General features: G+C 43.2%; 2 protein-coding genes across 4 annotated transcripts; both read left to right on the forward strand.

Annotated features, from left to right (window-relative positions):
- Nucleotides 1-2,677: 2,677 nt before the first annotated feature.
- LOC133873317 (uncharacterized) lies at nt 2,678-3,742 on the forward strand. The gene is made up of 2 exons (XM_062311037.1): nt 2,678-2,860; nt 2,957-3,742. Exons 1-2 carry the CDS (start codon nt 2,678-2,680, stop codon nt 3,740-3,742), a joined length of 969 nt encoding a protein of 322 aa, XP_062167021.1.
- Nucleotides 3,743-13,111: 9,369 nt separating this feature from the next.
- On the forward strand, nt 13,112-18,423 carry LOC133873962 (RNA polymerase sigma factor sigF, chloroplastic). Of its 3 annotated transcripts, none has more exons than XM_062311775.1 (9): nt 13,112-13,338; nt 13,555-13,706; nt 14,114-14,241; nt 14,390-14,590; nt 14,676-14,934; nt 15,016-15,246; nt 16,275-16,415; nt 16,743-16,943; nt 17,652-17,847. In XM_062311775.1, the coding sequence occupies exons 1-9, from the start codon at nt 13,245-13,247 to the stop codon at nt 17,685-17,687; spliced, it is 1,443 nt and encodes a 480-aa protein (XP_062167759.1). In that variant the 5' UTR covers nt 13,112-13,244; the 3' UTR covers nt 17,688-17,847. The 3 variants fall into 3 exon arrangements, with proteins under 3 accessions (XP_062167759.1, XP_062167757.1, XP_062167758.1); XM_062311773.1 differs by lacking the exon at nt 17,652-17,847 and adding an exon at nt 17,854-18,423 and having other exon boundaries at nt 13,113-13,338; XM_062311774.1 differs by lacking the exon at nt 17,652-17,847 and adding an exon at nt 17,854-18,423 and having other exon boundaries at nt 13,114-13,338; nt 14,679-14,934.
- The last annotated feature ends 972 nt before the right edge of the window (nt 18,424-19,395 follow it).

Here is a 19,395-nt window from a genome sequence, read left to right on the forward strand (position 1 = left end):
ACATATTTTCTATTTTTTTTAATTTATATATATAAATATACACACACAACAATGAACAAGAGATATAAAAATAGCATTTTTTTTAAAAAAAAAAAAAAAAAAAATCATAGCTATTGATGAGATACAAGCCAATTACAAAACACACACTCACTAAACATATTAACTATTATTATGTCCATAATATACTCTGCCCCTTCAAAGCACCTTGCCAACAATGTGCTATTTTAATTTCGGGTTAAACACCTTTTTAGTCTCTGAGTTTTGGAAACTTTATTTTTTAGTTCCTGAGTTTCAATTTGCATCACAGATGATACCTCAGTTTTGGGAAATGACCGAAAAAGTACCTCAGTTAACTTTTCCGTCCAAAAACTAACAGACCGCCACGTGTCAACCTCTATATAAAAAAAATTAAAAATTAAAAATTAAAAATCTTTAAAAATGAATTTTAAAAAAATAATATTAAAAAAAATTAAAAAAAAATATTTGAAAAAACAAAAAAAAACAAGGGGTGGCTGCCACCCCCCTTGGCCGGTCTGGGGTGGCCGAACCACGCCATGGGGGGTGGTTCGACCACCCCTTGACAAATAAAAAAAAATTCAAGATCAGTTTTGGCCCTTGGGGGGTGGTTCGGCCACCCTAGACCGGCCAAGGGGGTGGCTCAGCCACCCCTTGTTTTTTTTTGTTTTTTCAATTTTTTTTAATTTTTTTTTTAAATTATTATTTTTTAATTCATTTTTAAAGTTTTTTAATTTTTAATTTTTTTATATAGTGCCACGTGTCAACCTCAGAGGTTGACACGTGGCGGTCCGTTAGTTTTTAGACAGAGAAGTTAACTGAGGTACTTATTTGGTCATTTTTCAAAACTGAGATATCATCTGTGATGCAAATTGAAACTCAGGGACTAAAAAATAAAGTTTTCAAAACTCAAGGACTAGAGTAGTACTTAACCCTTTTGTTGGGGAAAAATATTGACCTTCTCGGGCGTATGGCCCAACCCGAGAAGTAGGCCCACTCTGATTCACCCGACCAGGCCCAAATATTAAAGGGGCATGATCCACCCGGGCCCGTTAAGGCCTCTTGGGCCCAAGCTGTCAGGCCCGTATAGGCAACCCAAATGCTAGTTGATATCCACATCTGCGCATATCTCAGCAATACCCGGAATCTAAGGGACACGACGCACGTCATGAAACTTGATGGTGCCTCTGAAGCAAGCGGAACCCGAGATATCCGTTCATCCGAGGCCACGTCTCCTCCAACCGCCTCGTGCACGAACTGAAAGGCTAATTGAACTGCTCCACAACCTCTATAAATACATGAACCTCTTCAGATGCTAAGGTACATGCTAATCAGTCTTTTAGCATTATTCTGCGCATTTATTCTCAGAACCATACACTTACTTAAGCATCGGAGTGGGGTTGTCGGAACCCCCCGACGCAGCTTTATTTTGCTGGATCGTTTACATAGCTCATCCCAGCTTATCCCTGATCGACACGTCATCAACCGGAACTATCTCAACAGTTTGGCGCCGTCTGTGGGAACGACTTATATCGTTTTCCTAAAAAAAATCCCGTTATGGTGAATACTCGATCAGAAACCAACAGAGTGCCTCGGGATGACCGAAATGCCCGAGACGAAGGAAACTCCAACGATCCCCAATTCACTCGCCTGAATGAAAGAATGGAGCAGATGGCCAAGAGCATCGAGGATTTGGCCACTATGAATGCTGTCCTCCAGGCCCGGGTTCTAGAACTTCACCGAACTGTCACTGACCCAGGAAACCGAGAGGAAGGCAGCCGGGTCGAAGGCTTTTGGGAGCCGAACAAAGAAGAAGAAGTCCCAGGGAACCCTCCCCCTGCTCAACCCGAGGCGGCAAGGGCGGTACAAGGCATGATCACCCGGTTGGAACAAAGATGCAACGTTCTGACGCAGCTATTAAACGGAACGATAAGGGGAAAGCTTCTTTGGTAGAAAACCTTTTGCAAAAGACCACCTCTCCATTCACCGAGGAGGTGGCGAATATTTTCCTTCCCGAAAAGTTCAAAGTCCCAGAGATCCCATTTTATACGGGACTCGAAGATCCCATGGAGCACCTAGATAATTTCAGAGCCCACATGGATCTCCATCGAACACCTGAAATGGTGGCTTGCCGAGCATTCCCTCTGACCCTCTCGGGCAATGCCCGCGACTGGTTCAGAACCCTCCCGCCAAATTCCATTCATCATTTCGAGGACCTCGGTAGGATGTTCCTGACGCAGTTTATGGCCGGAAGGGTCAGAAGAAAGCCGTCCGGATCCCTGATGTCATTGCACCAGGGACCCGAGGAATCCCTTAGAGATTTCTTTATGAGGTTCAACCAGGCTAGACTTGAAGCCGAAGCAGCCACAGATGATTTCATCTACGGAGCTCTCTTTCAGGGAATCCGAAAAGATGGAGCACTAATGGCTGATATAGCCAGGAAGCCCCCTCAAAATTTAGATGGCTTTATGAGTAAAGCCGAGAAGTACATCAACCAGGAGGAGACACTCCGAGCCCTATTGGGACCCGAAAAAACTCGCCCATCTACTTCCGGGAATCCAAAAAAGAAGACCGGAAGCGGGTTCCAGAAGAAGAGGCTAGGCCAAAGCGGGATCAGGAGTCCCTAAGGGGTCACAACTGGACACCCCTCAACGCACCCATTATGGATGTTCTCCTGGAGATAAGGCGAGACCCGACGTACCGAAAACCCAGACCGGTGCTCGCAAATCCGCATTCACGATACGCCGACCAGTATTATGCGTTTCATGATACTACCGGTCATCACACAGAAACCTGTATATCCTTGAGACTTCTGATTGAACGCTTCATAGAAAACGGAAAACTTGTCCACTTCCTTGCAGATCAAAGAATTCAGCAAGACCCGGAGCCCGGCAATCGACCCCATCAGAATCGGTTCCATCAGAATCAAAACAATCCCTAGGATGATCGAGGAAGAAATCAGGAAAGGGGAAGGGAACCGGAACGCAGGCCAGACCCTCGGGCCGCACGAGAAAGAAGTAGGAGCCGAGCCAGACCAGCACGGCAGGAAAACCTTCCGGAGATACAGACGATCTCGGGGGGTTTTGGAGGAGGCGGAGAATCTAGCTCGGCGCGGAAGGCTTATGCAAGGCAGCTATGGGATTTCGAGGTATACTCGGTGCAGAAACCTCCAAAATCCCAAAAACGAGACGCACAAGTGATCGGGTTCTCGGATGATGATTTTGCAGGGGTATCTCTCCCGCATACCGACGCTCTGGTACTGAGTCTGGCCATAGCCAACCACAAAATACACCGCATCTTGGTTGACACAGGCAGCTCGGCTGACATCCTTTACAGGTTAGCCTTCGAGCAAATGAAGATTGATCGAAGTAAGGTGATCCCGGCGAGACATTCGCTTGTGGGGTTCACAGGAGAGCAAGTACTCCCACTCGGATCCATCGAGCTTCCGGTCAAAGCAGGGATGTACCCGAGGCAGAGGACGATAATGGTTCGGTTCTTGATAATCGACCGACCATCGGCTTACAACGCCATCCTTGGGAGAACAGCTCTCAATGAATTTAGGGCTGTGACCTCAACCCCTCACCTGAGCATGAAATTCCCCACCGAAGAGGGAGTCGGTGTCGAAAAAGGAGACCAGAGGATGGCCCGAGAGTGTTATAATACAAGTTTGAAGAAGCTCCCGGAAGCCTCGAGACTCGGAGAGAAAAAGAAGGACGAAGAAAAATAGCAATCACCGATGGGGGAGCCGGTCGAGGAATTGGAAGATTTCGAGCTCGGTGACTCGAAGAAGAAGGTCCGTGTAGGCGCGCAGCTCCCCTCCGAAATAAAGGAAGCCCTAGTAGCATTCCTCAGGAAGAACAAAGCCGTGTTCGCATGGAGCCACCAAGACATGCCGGGAATACCCCCATCCGTAATAGCCCATAAGCTAATGGTTGATCCAAGCCATCGACCGGTTAAACAACGAAGAAGGACTTTCGCACCGGAACGAAACCAGGCCATTGCTGAGGAAGTACACAAACTCCTGCGGGCCGGGTTTATCCGAGAAGTAAACTACCCAGAGTGGTTGGCCAACGTGGTTTTAGTCAAGAAAGCCACCGGGAAGTGGAGAATGTGCGTTGATTTCACCGATCTCAACAAAGCCTGTCCCAAGGATAGTTTCCCATTACCTCGGATCGATCTGCTTGTAGACTCTACATCCGGTCATGAACTTTTAACATTCATGGACGCCTTCTCAGGGTACAACCAAATTCACATGGATGAAGCCGACCAAGAAAAAACGTCGTTCATTACCGATAGAGGTCTCTACTGCTACAAAATGATGTCGTTCGGTCTAAAGAACGCCGGGGCTACGTACCAGAGGCTCGTCAACAAAATGTTTCGAAATCAAATCGGACGAAACGTGGAAGTCTATGTTGACGACATGCTTGTCAAGAGCACACAAGCCGCCGACCATATAGCCGACCTGGGGGAAACTTTCGAGACTCTAAGGAGTCACAAAATGAAGCTCAACCCGGCCAAATGTGCTTTCGGCGTTTCCTCAGGAAAATTCTTGGGATTCATGGTTTCACAAAGAGGAATCGAAGCAAATCCCGAGAAGGTGAGTGCTGTCCTCAGCATGCAACCTCCCCGGACCACCAAGCAACTGCAACAGCTGACCGGGAGAATAGCAGCCCTTAACCGGTTCATCTCCCGGTCCACTGACAAATGTCTCCCATTCTTCATGATCTTGAGAAAAGCCTTCGTGTGGAGCAGTGAGTGCGAGGAAGTCTTCAAGAAGTTAAAAGAGTATCTGACTAACCCGCCGCTATTGAGCAGCCCCGTGGAAGGAGAAATCTTGTATCTTTACCTTGCAGTATCACCCTCGGCAGTCAGTTCGGCTTTGGTCCGAGAGGACTCAGGCATTCAGAAACCAGTTTATTTCACCGGTAAAGCACTCCATGGAGCCGAGGAGAGGTATCCTCGGATCGAAAAATTGGCCTTCGCCTTAATAATCTCGGCCCGAAGACTAAGGCCATATTTCCAGGCACATGCAATACGAATGTTGACCGAGCATCCGCTGAAGAAGATATTACAAAAACCGAATCTTTCTGGGAGGTTGGTAAATTGGTCGGTAGAGCTGGGGCAGTTTGACATAGAATTCCACCCTCGTACTTCTATCAAGGGTCAGGCGCTAGCCGATTTTCTACTAGAGTTTAGCAATACTCCCGAAAGCGAAGAACTGCCCGAGAAGGAAACATGGGTAGCATATGTAGATGGTTCTTCGGCCAACCAGAAGAGCGGAGTCGGTGTGACGTTGGCAAGCCCGGATGGAGAAACTTTTCAATATGCGATCAAACTGGATTTCGTGACCACCAATAATGAAGCCGAGTATGAAGCACTTTTGTCCGGGCTTTCAATAGCTCGGGAGATGGGAGCAAGGAATATAGAGATCAGAAGCGATTCTCAGGTGGTAGTCAGCCATGTGCAGGGATCGGCAGAGGCACAGGGCGAAAAGATGATTCAATACCTCGATAAGGTACGCAAATGCCAATCTAACTTTGACAGAACCGCTGTAACCAAAGTTCCTCGGGAAGAGAACGCCCGAGCTGATGCCCTTTCCAAAATGGGTTCCGGTACAGGGCCGATCGTCAAAACATCCACACGGGGGGTGGTGATACAGACCGAGCCGTCAATCCTTCCAAAACTCGACATGATGGAAATTGAAGAAAAGTCAGACGAGCCCGAGTGGGCTACTGACGTCATCCAATACCTCCGCAACGGTTCCCTGCCCGAAGAAAAGCTGCGAGCTCGGAAGGTAAAAATGCATTCAGCCCGGTACGTGCTTATCGGAGGTTCACTTTATCGAAGAGGATATACCGAGCCACTTCTGAAATGTGTTAAAAGTTCCGAGGCGGAGTACATACTAAAGGAAATACACGAAGGGGTCTGCGGGAACCATTCAGGCTCTCGGATGTTGGCGCACAAGGCAATGAGAGCCGGATACTACTGGCCAACAATGAATAAGGATTCAGTCAAACTCGTCCGAAAGTGTGACAAATGTCAAAAGTTTGCCCGGGTGATGAAGCAACCCCCTGAAAAACTAAGCCCTATCACTTCCCCGTGGCCATTCGCAAAATGGGGGGTCGATATAGTCGGGCCTATGCCACCGGGAAAAGGTGGGCGGAAATTCCTTCTTGTCGCGGTATACTACTTTACCAAGTGGGCCGAAGCCGAGGCGCTCGCCACTATCACTACCGCCAACGTAGTAAAATTCCTCTGGACTTCAATCATATGTCGATTTGGTATCCCACACGCTTTTGTTACCGACAACGGAAAACAGTTCGACTGTGAACCGTTTCGAAAATGGTGTGCCGAACTCCATATCAGAAATTATTACTCAACCCCAATATATCCACCGGCGAATGGACAAATGGAAGCAACAAACAAGACTCTTCTCAGAACACTAAAGAAAAAGCTCGGCAGAAAGAAAGGAGCTTGGGCCGAATATGTACCCGAGGTGCTTTGGGCCTACCGCACCACGACACGCACTCCCACCGGGGCTACTCCTTTCTCTTTAACTTACGGTTCCGAGGCAATTATCCCTGCCGAAGTCGGATCACCGAGCTACTGGGTATCACACTACAATCTGGGACTCAATGACGAAGGAATCAAGCTCAATCTGGATTTGCTACAAGAAAGAAGAGATGAAGCGCAGGTAACATGGGCTACGTACCAAGACCGTGCTGCCCGTTACTTCAACAAAAAAGTAAGCCCACGAAAGTTCCAACTCGGAGATTGGGTTCTGAGAAAAGTAAGCCCGATCACCAGAGATCCAACCGAGGGAAAGCTCGGAGCAAAATGGGAAGGTCCGTACAGAGTTATACAATGCCATGACAAAGGGGCATACCATTTGATTGATGCGACCGGCAAAGAATTACCGAGAGCCTGGAACGCCGAGCATTTGAAGAAGTATTTTATGTGAATGGCTTGTACTATGTTTACTGTTGTTACCGAGTTGGCACCGTCAATGTATGTTTATTCTCAGTTCAATTCAAAGCATGGAATCTTAGTTCAAATCAAACCAGACCAGATCAAATCAAAGCGTCGCTCCCTCGGTGAAATACAACCGACCCGGAGCACGCACTGGTCATATCCTCAATATTGACCCGGACAAATCACCAAATTTGTCCGAGGTCATTAAGGAATGTCTCGATTCAAATCAAACCAGCTCAAACCAAATCAACTGTGTTGTGTTCCTCGGTTTGAGACACAACCTACCCGGAACACAACCACCGATCATACCCATCGATTATGACTTGGACAAATTCAAAATTTCTCCAAGTCATTGGGCGGTGACCCGGGATCAATCTAGCTCAAATCAAATTAACTGTGCTGTGTTCCTCGGTTTGAAACACAAACGCCTCGGAGCACAACCACCGACGATAACCTTCGATTATGACGTGGATAAAATCAATATTTGTCTAAGTCATTAGGGGGTAACTCGGGTCTACTCGGTTCAAATCAAAATAACTTTTTTAAATACAAAATGATAACTCTATTTATATGCCAACCTCTTGTCCCCGGCGGCAAAATTTAAAGTTTCAGTTCAAAATACAATCAAAAAATAAAATATCTTTTATACATTTGGACTGCCGGGCGAGTCGACTTCATCACAAGCTTCAACTTCCACGACATCTTCATTTCCGGGAGTGCAGTCCGAGACAGAAGGCCCGGATGTCAAATCATCACGGTATGGGTTGGGAGCATCCTCGGTCCAATCTGTCACATCCGGAAAGAACTCCACGCCCAAGGTTTGAAGTTCATTAGTAGCATTCTCTGGCATCTCAATGAGGTCGGGAGTTACAGTCCCCGGATCGACTTCGAAAATTTCCGGATGAAGGAGCATAGTTCTCAAGCTCTCAAAACCCCAGTTTGACCCCCGGCCCCAACTAAGGCCTCGGAGCCAAGGAACCAAATCGAGCTGCTTCTTCAAGCGCTTAGACTTGGACTTGTAATGGTGAATCTTCTTCCGGAGCTTCTTGCACTGAGCACGAGCTTCCTTTTGCTTCTCCGCAAAGGCTATCTTCTTGGATGCCAGCAAGTCCCTCTCCGTCTCCAATTCGGCCACCCGGGCAGTCAGAGCAGCCTTGTGTTCGTTAGCCTCGGTAAGGTTAGTTAGCACCCAGTCGAGGGTCTTCTCATTTTCAGTGGCCTGGACACGAGCCTCCTCTGTGTGCTTCCGGGCTAGAACCAGATCTTTGTCCCGAGCCTCAATTGTTCTATCTCGAAGTTGAATGTCGTTTTTTAAGGTCTCGATCCGGGACTCCAAATCTTCTGTCCTAGACACGTCGAATTCCAGCTCCTGAATCCGGGACTGCATCTCGGTAACCTGGGTCGCCAAAGAGGGTTGATTCGCGGAAGCTTCCCGGTGGATCCGCCACAGGGCAACTGTCCTTATTATACTCTAAAAAAAAAAAAAAAAAAAAGATGAGTAAGAAATAGAAGATAATGGGTTTGAGAAGTTAGGCGGGCAACTTACCTGAAGTTGCGTGTAAAGTACAGCCTCTGCGAGTTCTTCCTGGGATCCAATCCCTAGCACCGACAAAGACCCTTCCGGGAGTACCTCCTTCAAAGCCTCCAAGGGACAGGCCATTAAGTCTTCCCTTAAGGAGTCTATCAACGTTCCTGGTCGAGAGACGTTGGTTTCCCCAAGTCTGTTCGTCCCGGGCGAAACAACCGCTTCGGTCGGATTTGATCCTTCTTGAATCGGCTTTAATAAATTAGTTGTCTCGGTTTCTATATGATCCAGGGTCCTCAAGGCGCATCCAGGACTTAGCGAAGCTTCTGGCTCCACTAGCAATCGGTCCTCTAATATCAAACCCTCACCAGTCTCCGAACGAGCCTCGGTCTCGATAGCAGGTGAGCGGTCAACAGGCTCCCCAGTAAATGGCACGGCTAGAGTATCGGAGTCTGGAAGAGAAGGTTTGGCAGGGATCTCCATTATCACCGGTGCTGTTGGCAAAACAAAGCGCGGGCGACCAAAAAGAAGCTCGGCTTCAGTGGCCCGAGTAAGCGCGTACTCCCGGGGATCCGAGGCAAAGCGGGTCCTCTTTGTTGACCCTTGCACTTTCTCCTTTCCTTTACGTTTGGCTGCATTCTGAACCGAAGGAACCTCCTTCTCCGGCTCTTCAAGTTCATCGTCGATTTCAATCACAACGGAGACGGGAGCATTGTTGGTGCCGTCCAGGCGATCCACGGACGAAGCATTGGGGACCTCATCCCCGGACGCTCCCCCCATATCCTTCTCAAGTGTAGCAAATTCAAGTGGGGCAGTCGGGGCAGAAGTAGTGGGGAGTTGTTTTTCTGAACTTCCGGTTGACTTGCTATGGGGAACGGTTTCACGGACAAAAATGGTGGGGGTGCGGTCACCCGCTCCCGGAATAATGGCCTGCTTCGCGACCTTCGATTTGGGAGCGTCTGTTTTCGGCTTAGAGCTCCTTTTTGGCTCGGGGCAAGCCATAGCTCGGGGGGTAGGAGTAGCCTCGCTTCCGGATTTCCGCACCATTGTTTTTCCCTTCCGGTCGTACCAAACTTTGCCGGTAGGAATTTCATATTTGAGAACTTTTCGCATGTTCTCATCGGTAACGATATTGTCATAATCGATCTTCAAGACGTTGGTTGGCGTTTGGAAGAAGGTCAACATTGTGGCGACTCTCCTCCTCCCGGTTGCATTCAGGGCCGGAGGTTCCCTAAGATCAATTTGGATTGGTCTCCAGTCCTGGGACATCCTTTGGTTCTCCGCCAGGGGTGTAGCCGACTCCCATTCACCCGAGACCCTAAAGAATTCAGATCTCCACCCCCGGTTGTTTGAGTAACTCTGGGAAAGAAAAATGAAGATCGGGTTTTCCCGGACGGTGAACTCAACAACCCCTTCCCTTTTATAATTGACTCTGTATATATTGAAGAATTCTGGAATCGTCATCTGGGCTTCCAGCACTGTACGCCATAAAATGAAAGATGCGAAAAGGTATCTCCACGCGTTCGGTGCGATCTGACTCGGGGAAACCCCGAGGTATAACACCATCTCCCGAGCTATGTCAGGAAACGGAAGTCGTAACCCGGCTGTAAGCATCTTCTCGTAAATAACTATGTCACCTCTTTGGATCTCCCAGGGTGACTGGGTTCTGGAAGTGGAGAAGTACTGGCGGAAGAATATCATAGTTGTTTCGGAGGCGGAACTCGTCCCCAATATGAATCCTCGAAGCCCCTCGACGATCAAGGGGCACAAGAGGCTGGAGGACGTTCCCTCTCTGAGCCAGATTGTCACCCAGTTCGGGCATCACCTCATCGTCGGACAGGGCGTCTTCTTCTTCAGGCTCCGGAACGTCGACTGTTTCGAATTCCTCCGCGTTAGACATTTGGTAAGAGAAAGTGAGGAAATGATGTGCGATATGATTCTGGAGGAAGTTGAGAGAGAATGGGAAGTCTAAAGAAAATTCAATGTGGAAATGGGCGGAGTATGGAATGAGTATTTATACTAGTAGGTGACCCGGGTTGGCCGGTTTCCAATGACCGGCAGTCGAAAGGTCTCATTCAAATTTCTTACCTCAAAACCGGCAGCTGAAGAGCCCCCGGTTGTACGCCTGACAGTTGCAACGCGCCTCAAAAGATGAACCAACGTCCAATCACATTTAAGGCACGGCCGGTGAATGTCAACAAGTCCCGTAGCTTGCGGATTTCGATGAGCGGAAGATTCAGAATTTAAAATTAGAAAAGCGCGGGACTCCATAAAAAGTGCGGGATTTTCGAAAATGGCGCCCAGAGGTTCTCGGTTGAAGCCACAGATAAAATTAAAATACCCAGTTATACCACCGATTCAGGTATAAAGCCAGTCTATTGTTCTCGGTAGTGTTCCTCCAGCCCAGTCTCCAAAATAAAACGCGATTTAATTACAGTTGATTATACATAAATTCTTTCAAGCACAAAATTTGTATAAGAGAATTGGGGGGTAGCTATTAGGGAAAAATATTGACCTTCTCGGGCGTATGGCCTAACCCGAGAAGTAGGCCCACTCTGATTCACCTGACTAGCCTAAATATTAAAGGGGCATGATCCACCCGGGCCCGTTAAGGCCTCTTGGGCCCAAGCTGTCACAACTGGCCCTTATAGGCGACCCAAATGCTAGTTGATATCCACATCTGCGCATATCTCAGCAATACCCGGAATCTAAGGGACACGACGCACGTCATGAAACTTGATGGTGCCTCCGAAGCAAGCGGAACCCGAGATATCCGTTCATCCGAGGCCACGTCTCCTCCAACCGCCTCGTGCACGAACTGAAAGGCTAATTGAACTGCTCCACAACCTCTATAAATACATGAACCTCTTCAGATGCTAAGGTACATGCTAATCAGTCTTTTAGCATTATTCTGCGCATTTATTCTCAGAACCATACACTTACTTAAGCATCGGAGCGGGGTTGTCGGAACCCCCCGACGCAGCTTTATTTTGCAGGATCGTTTACATAGCTCATCCCAGCTTATCCCTGATCGACACGTCATCAACCGGAAACTGTCTCAACACCTTTAATTTAAACCATTCCTAATCAAATTCAGCCAACTTTTCAAAAGCCCATGTTGTATTACTTGTATATTCAATTATTAATCAGATTCCATTCAATTCAAAATTTCTTACATTCCATTTCCATCCTTAAAATATAAAATTAGAATTTAAGCTAATTATAAGTGGTATCAGAGTCATCTAATCTTACGAAATACAAAGATTATTAATCTAATTTCGTTCGATACAGAAGTTCTTGCATTCCATTTCCTTCCCAAAATATCCAAGTAGAATTCAAGTTCCTTATAATTTCACTTGAAACGGAAAGTATCCTATTCCAAAGAGTTGATCCTCTCAACACTGCTTACATGATTTAGGTTTTTGAATTTCCCATTCTTGTGACCTTTCCATTTTGTAAAATGTAATTGTCTATGGAGAGAGTCATTTTGTAGCATTGAAAAGCAGAGGATAGACGAACCCATCATGTAGTTCTATCAGGGGGACACCACACTGTTCATCATATGCACTTCTTGCTTTTCTCTAGAGCTTTTTCTAAGGTTGTTTTTGGCATTACAATTTTATAGAAAGAAACAAAAAAAATAAAAAACGATTTTAGACAAAATCGTAGAAAATGAATCGGATGAAATTACGTTTTTTTAAAAAATTACAATTTCAAAACATATAAAACATGTGCTTTCAAATCGTAGGCAAAGACTTGCTTTTTAAAAAACACTCAATTTTAAGGCAAAATTACGATTTTAAAAGTCAAATTGCGATATTCTCAAACACTTAACTGCGTTTTTAAAATTTAAGTTTTCAAATCGCAAACCTAAACAGACTCTAAGGATGCTTTTGAGATTACGATTTCGTAGATAAAAAGTGTAATTTTAAACCAAATCTCAGAAAATGAATTGTTTGAGAATTGCATTTTCAAAATATTGTGATTTGAAATCGCAAAAAAGTGTTTTTTCAAATAGCAACCAAGTTAGTGCTTTTTTGAAAATGCATAATTTTAGGGCATGTTTGGGTAACACTTGTTTTTTGATTATATTTTATTATTTTACAAAAACATGTTTGGGTTTTTTTTTTTTTTGAATTAAAATTTTACTCAGATTTTATCCAACTTTTTCTAATTTTATCTCAAGTTCTCTAAAACCATCAAAACATAATTTTAAAAAACAAATTTTATCGGTATTCACAATTTTGAATATAATAAAGAATAGTAGAATATAATATAAAAAAATCGTGCACCCAAACGAGCCCTTAAAGGCTAACATGCAGTTTTAAAGGCTAAATTCTGATTTTGCCAAACGCTTAACTGCGTTTTTAAAAATATTTTTTCAAATCATTATTTTTAAATCGTATTTTTTGAAATCACAAACCCAAACGGACCGGATGATTTTTCGTTCATTTTCAGGTTTGGGCTTTCCTCTGCATGGGCTTGGTCGATTAGGATGGGCTAAAAATGTGGACTGTGGACAGGTCCAATTCTGGATAGGGGGAACAAAATGTGGGAGGCGTGCAGTTAAGCCGACCATAAAAAATTGAACCACAAAGAACAACAGCTACAACCTCATCCATTCCATCACCGCTTGTCTATCCACAGACAATACACACGGCAACATGTTTTTTGAGAACCTTAAGGATAATTAGAGTGAAGAGCACAGAGACCACTACTATAGAGTTAATCCATGGAAGCTGGAAGGAATTTTCTTTCTTCAGCGCCGTCGTTTCCTCTAGGAACCCACCTTAGAAATTGTCTTTCCTCTTCTTCTTCTACTTCAGGTCAGCTTATACGTCTTTCAAAATCACAGTAAATGATAATGGTAGTTTGAAGTTTTATCAGAGCCACTTCATCATTATTGAATTGAAGATGCTATTTTTCTTTTGGAATTGGGATTATTCTAGAAATGTGACTAGTGGGATTGCTTTGCATATATCTTTTTTTCTGTTTGTTTGATTTTTCATGCGTCATACGTGTTTGTGCTCTTAACTGTGCAGTTTTGATGCTTCATGAGCAAGCAGCTCCTGCTGTTACCTCTATGCTAAGCTCTTCTACAGCTCGACGATGTCATACCTCAGTTCTGTTACAAGAGCAGCGTGATGAAACTGGGCCTCCGGCGCACATATTTAAGAAGGACGCAACATCCTGGGTTAGCCTCTTGTTGTATATAATTATGACATATAGATTGGTTTACTTAAAATGCTTATGCATTCTCAATTTAGGGTTGTCAATTGATTTTTTCAAATTTTTTCTACTTCTATCTTTTTTATTGAGCAAATGGTTCTATTTTATTATTTTATTTTTTTTTATATTGAATAACACTTCATCCAAAATTTTCTCTCCTGTCCCTCATTCTTTAGAATCCGCTTATTGACCATGCTACCATTGTTGTGAAATTCCTGTTGATCACTGTTTTTCATGCTTCAAACATGTTTTTTATTTTATTTTTTTATACAATTTAAACTAATCAGATGAATAGTTTTGTGCAATATGTTTCTATAGAAATTCCTAATTAAATGTATCACCAATTATCTTCTTCTGTCTGTTCTATTAAAGGCAATTTCAGAGAGAAGGCAGATGGAGAATGGGGCCTCAGTCCATGAAGACAAAAACCCTGGAAACTCTTACCAATTGGTGCAAGACTTTGAGCGCCAGTTGCTTCACTGGCCTGATTTATGGCACTTGTAAGTTGAGTCAAACTCTTAAGTTGAATAAGTTCTGCTGCTTTCCTTGATTTTTTTTTTTTTTTTTTTAATTTTTTTTGTTGCAGACTTGCAGTTTCATCCTGAACTGCATCCTTATAGAGTTGTATGTGGAAATTCTGTGTTGCAGGTTGCCATCCTTGCAAACAGGAAAAGATACATCCTCCTCCTTGACTATGCAGCCTGTTACTACTGATATGGAGAAGCCTGTGGATGGTGAACCATGTAGCGTAGTGGCCCTTGCTAAGAAAGCTTTGTCAGCCTCTAAAGAAGCGGCCTTAGTAGCCGAGGAGTCCGAATTAATTGGAACTGATTTTGATGCTCCACGGGGGTAAGTTTTATGTTGTGTCTTCTTCCCTTAAAGTTAGTTTATTTGGGGACTAACACCTAAATCTTTTGTTCGGTCTGGGGTCTAGAAGTTTGGTGAACTTTCCACTTGAGGAGGAGAAAACGGTAAGGTCAACACGGCTTCTTGAGAGGCGATCTAAGAAGAGAGGGGTGCCAAAGCCGAGGATTCCGGTTCATGAGATTAACAATTCTAGAAATGTAGATGTAAAAAGAAAGATTAGTGAAGGTTTTGATCCAAATGATCCCCTTCGGTTGTTCTTGTGGGGTCCTGAAACAAAACAACTTTTGACTGCTGAAGAAGAGTCTGAATTGATTGCGCGAGTACAGGTTTATTACTAAATCATGTCTATTCTTAATAGTGGGGGATTTTTGGTTTATAAAGGGTCTTAACTTGGAGTTGTGCAACAGGATTTAATGAAATTAGAGGAAGTGAAGGGTAGGCTTCAATCTCATTTTGGCCGTGAACCGACATTGCTTGAGTGGGCTGAAGGAGTGGGGCTTAGTTATCGGGTCCTGAGGTTACAAGTTTACTCTGGTAACAGCAGCCGGAAAAAGCTGGTTTATGCAAACTTGCGTATGGTGGTTCACATTGCTAAAGGATATCTGGGGCGTGGTCTCAGCTTTCAGGACTTATTGCAGGTCTAAAAATATTAACTTTTCTACTGCCTTTCCTCCTCCTCCTCCTCCTGTTAACCCACCCCCCCTGTGCCACCCAAGAAGAACAGAAAAAACTGAGATAAGTATTATTAAGCATAGAATGCATGTAAACTTTGCCCAATATAGTGCATTAGACATGCTTGCTGCAGTTTCAATTGCTGAGGGTTTTGAACTTTCTCTGCCACCCAACACTCAATTTACCAAAGGGCTTTTCAATCTTAATCATTGAGGAAGCCACACTCATCATTCTGTTAGGTAATTTAGTCTTCTTTCTTGCATGAAGATTCCCACATGCTGGATATAGTTTCCGAACTAATCATATGTACTGAGATAAGTATTATTAAGCATAGAATGCATGTAAACTTTGCCCAATATAGTGCATTAGACATGCTTGCTGCAGTTTCAATTGCTGAGGGTTTTGAACTTTCTCTGCCACCCAACACTCAATTTACCAAAGGGCTTTTCAATCTTAAACATTGAGGAAGCCACACTCATCATTCTGTTAGGTAATTTAGTCTTCTTTCTTGCATGAAGATTCCCACATGCTGGATATAGTTTCCGAACTAATCATATGTACGTACAACTGGGCTACTTTATGTATCTGAACTCCTTATGGTCATCCAGGTGGATATACTTGTATTAAACTTTTGTCCAAGATAGTGGCTTTAATAAATTCATGTATGCTCTACGTGAGTGCTGATCAGAGGCCATAATAAGTACATTTATGCTCTATGAGTGCTTGTAAGACAAAAATGCTTTTTTTTTTTTTTATAAGTACAAAAATGCTTTTGCACTCTAAAAGACTTTAAAAGGAAAAGAAGTGAACATTGTATTATCGTATGGTCGGGGTTGCAGCAATTGTAAGATTTACTTTTCTTTCAATCTACTTAATGGCAGTCAACCGTAGTGTTATTTGCAGAAGTATTGCTGGGTAAGGGTGACAACCTAATGATAATCTCAACTAGAAGTTGACTGATATCTTTCCCGTTTCATTACTGGTACTGTTGTAGGAGGGCAGTTTGGGTCTTATGAAGAGTGTGGAGAAGTTCAAACCCCAAGCCGGTTGTCGGTTTGGAACTTATGCTTATTGGTGGATAAGGCAGACAATTAGGAAGGCCTTATTCCAACATTCCAGGACAATCCGTTTGCCGGTAATGTAAATCACTGTTTCTTTAATTTCTATTTTTCAACAAGCATTCATGTTTACAATTAGTATGATGCTTGTATAAAGTTTCTGATATTTTAATGAGATTCTGGAAAGAGTGGAAATTTTCTAAATTTCTGTTGATGATGGATGAAACCATTCTTGCAATTGAGCTTAATAACTTGATTTGTTATGACTTGTTCATGATTTTACCTTGGTACTGCTATTGGGTGGACCATGTCCTTTTAAGTTCTTGAAGATATATAATTTCCTAATGTATGTAAGAAAAGCAGAACTCTAGCACCTTCACAGAGAACCAATATGTTAAATGCAGGAGAATGTCCATACCCTACTGGGCAAGGTGAAGGAGTCGAAGAGACTACTCATTCAGGGAGGAAATCATTATCCAACCAAAGAAGAATTAGCTCGACATGTTGGGATCACAGTTGACAAGTTGCAGAAATTGCTATATAGCACAAGAATGCCTCTTTCAATGCAACAACCTATCTGGGCAGACCAAGATACCACTTTTCAGGTAATGCTTTCTTGTTGTCTTGTTTTCCTTTGATAAGGTATCTCTCTTTGAGTATATGTATGTGTGTGTGCGTGTAATATATATGTATACATTATACATATATGTATACATAACCTTGAACATTTTGACCAGCTAAAAATGTAATCTTCAATGTCTCCTTTCCTCAATCTGTAAGTGTCCTGTTTTTACAGCATGGTCTGTGACTTGTGCAATAAATCTCTGACCAGATAAAGCATGAAGGCAATGGTTGCTACTAAATTTCTTTTTTTTTTTTTTTTTGCTACTAAATTGCTATGGTTGCTATTAGTAGCAATGGTTGCTACTAAATTGCTACTAAAGTATAAAGGGAAAGTTTTAAAACAGACCTAAAAGGGCGAGCAAGAGAAAACCATCACTACTGCATATAACCGTCAGGAATAGCGACCAAATGGATTCAAACCCATGTTTTGGTTGCTGTTGAGATTTAATTATTCCAATTTAATGGGAAACTCTCTCTCTCTCTCTCTCTCTCTCTCTCTCTCTCTCTCTCTCTCTCTCTCTCTCTCTCTCTCTCTCTCTCTCAGTATAATCGAACTCTTCAAGATTTTAACAAATTTTCAGACTCCTATTGCATGAACTCACTTGATTTCCATTCTATTATGATTCCAGACTTGTATTGTCAGATTTTAAATATTGTCACGTGTTGCTACTGATGAAATTTTTTCTCAGCACAAGCATAAATATTACTCCCAAACAAATGGCTGATGGGATATCAAGTTTTTAGAGTTGAGTTTAATTTTGGGAAGTGATTTGCCTTGTTGGGCATGTTCCTATCAAGGATCATCCGCCGGTTTCTTTGGTCAGCAAAGTAGTTTTCTAACAAGTGCTTGGTAGTGAAAAGCATCATTCATTATCCCTGTCCAATTTGCAGGAGGTAACTGCAGATACTGGGATTGAGATTCCAGATGTGAGTGTGGGGAAGCAGCTGATGAGGCAGCATGTGCGCCACCTCCTAAGCATTCTCAGCCCGAGAGAGAGGCGGATAATCAGGCTAAGGTTTGGCATTGAAGATGGCAAGCAAAAATCATTATTGGAAATTGGGAATATGTTTGGGTTGTCTAAGGAGAGGGTGCGGCAGCTCGAGAATCGAGCATTATATAGGCTCAAGCAGCAACTTGGTAAGGAAGGACTTGGGGCATATGCCGATTTGCTTGTTTAGCTGTTAAAAGACAAGGCTATGGTGCTCTTTTTATATGATTAGGTTTATGGTATTTTGAAAGCGCAATGGAAATATGCTGTCACAGCTTATGGCTCTTGAAGGTGAATTTACCTCTAGCCATGCCTTCATGTCTGGAGGCTTTCCCAACTAAACCTTGGTCTAGGTGGTTAAGAAATTAAGCTAGCCAAGAATATAACTCAAGTATGCAAAGTTGTAACGTTGAAATATCTGTTGTAAGGTAAAATTTTATTCTGTAAATGAATACGTATCTATTTCTCTGCAGCTCCTTGGCAAGTAATCTAATTGGCGTTGCAGACATCTTTCAATTGGTCATTGCAATTTTAGATGACATCTATAAGGACTCATGGATTATAAAGGGTGCAACGTTCACCTCTTGCCCTTGTCTATGAACATCGGTTTTTACCATCATACACCTGCTTAAGTGGCTTGGGAGAGACATAACATGAAATGCAAATTCTAGGTTCAACTAGTTTGTGTTCAATTTGGTCCACAGATATGTGCTATCCTTACTAATGATTGCCCACCAAACAATCACACATCGATCAAACTCAAACTAAAGACAATCAAAGTGTGCATAGAAATCTTGCAATGCATGTTCTTGATCTATTGTATATGCTATACATGTAGATTTGATTTTTATACGTTTGGACAAAATGTATAAACTAGTTTTGATTCTCTACATGATTGATAAGATAAAATAGTTTCAGAAACCCCAAGTTTTGCTCCAAAAATTGCTCTCAAATATGTTGCATTCGAAAAATGGTCAAAAGCTCCATTAATCGAAGGTGTTCAAATAAACATGATAGAGAGTTCCGATCAAAACATATCAAAAGCTTGTTCAAGTCGTCGTTTGAAACTCGTTCGAACGGTGATAAGGATCATCTCCATTTCTATATATGAAGATGAGTCATTTTATGGTTAAGACTTTGTTTTGTTGCATGTAATAGTGTAAATGATCCCACACCATTTAAAAATTTTAAATGATATGACTACATATTTACAACGTAACATCATACACACCGTTAGATCTTTGATAAAATATTGACCATGAAATAACTCATTTCCATTTCACTTGAAATGGAATTGATCCTATTCATGGTTAACAATCTTAAGATTGATCCTGAAGTGAGAGAGAACATCACTATTGGGCTAATTAAATTTGCACATTTCAACAAGGATGGAATTTTTGTGTGTGAATTGATCCTATTCATGGTTAACAATCTTAAGATTGAT

The sequence above is a fragment of the Alnus glutinosa genome, chromosome 7 (genome assembly GCF_958979055.1).
Source record: "Alnus glutinosa chromosome 7, dhAlnGlut1.1, whole genome shotgun sequence".
NCBI lineage: Eukaryota > Viridiplantae > Streptophyta > Magnoliopsida > Fagales > Betulaceae > Alnus > Alnus glutinosa.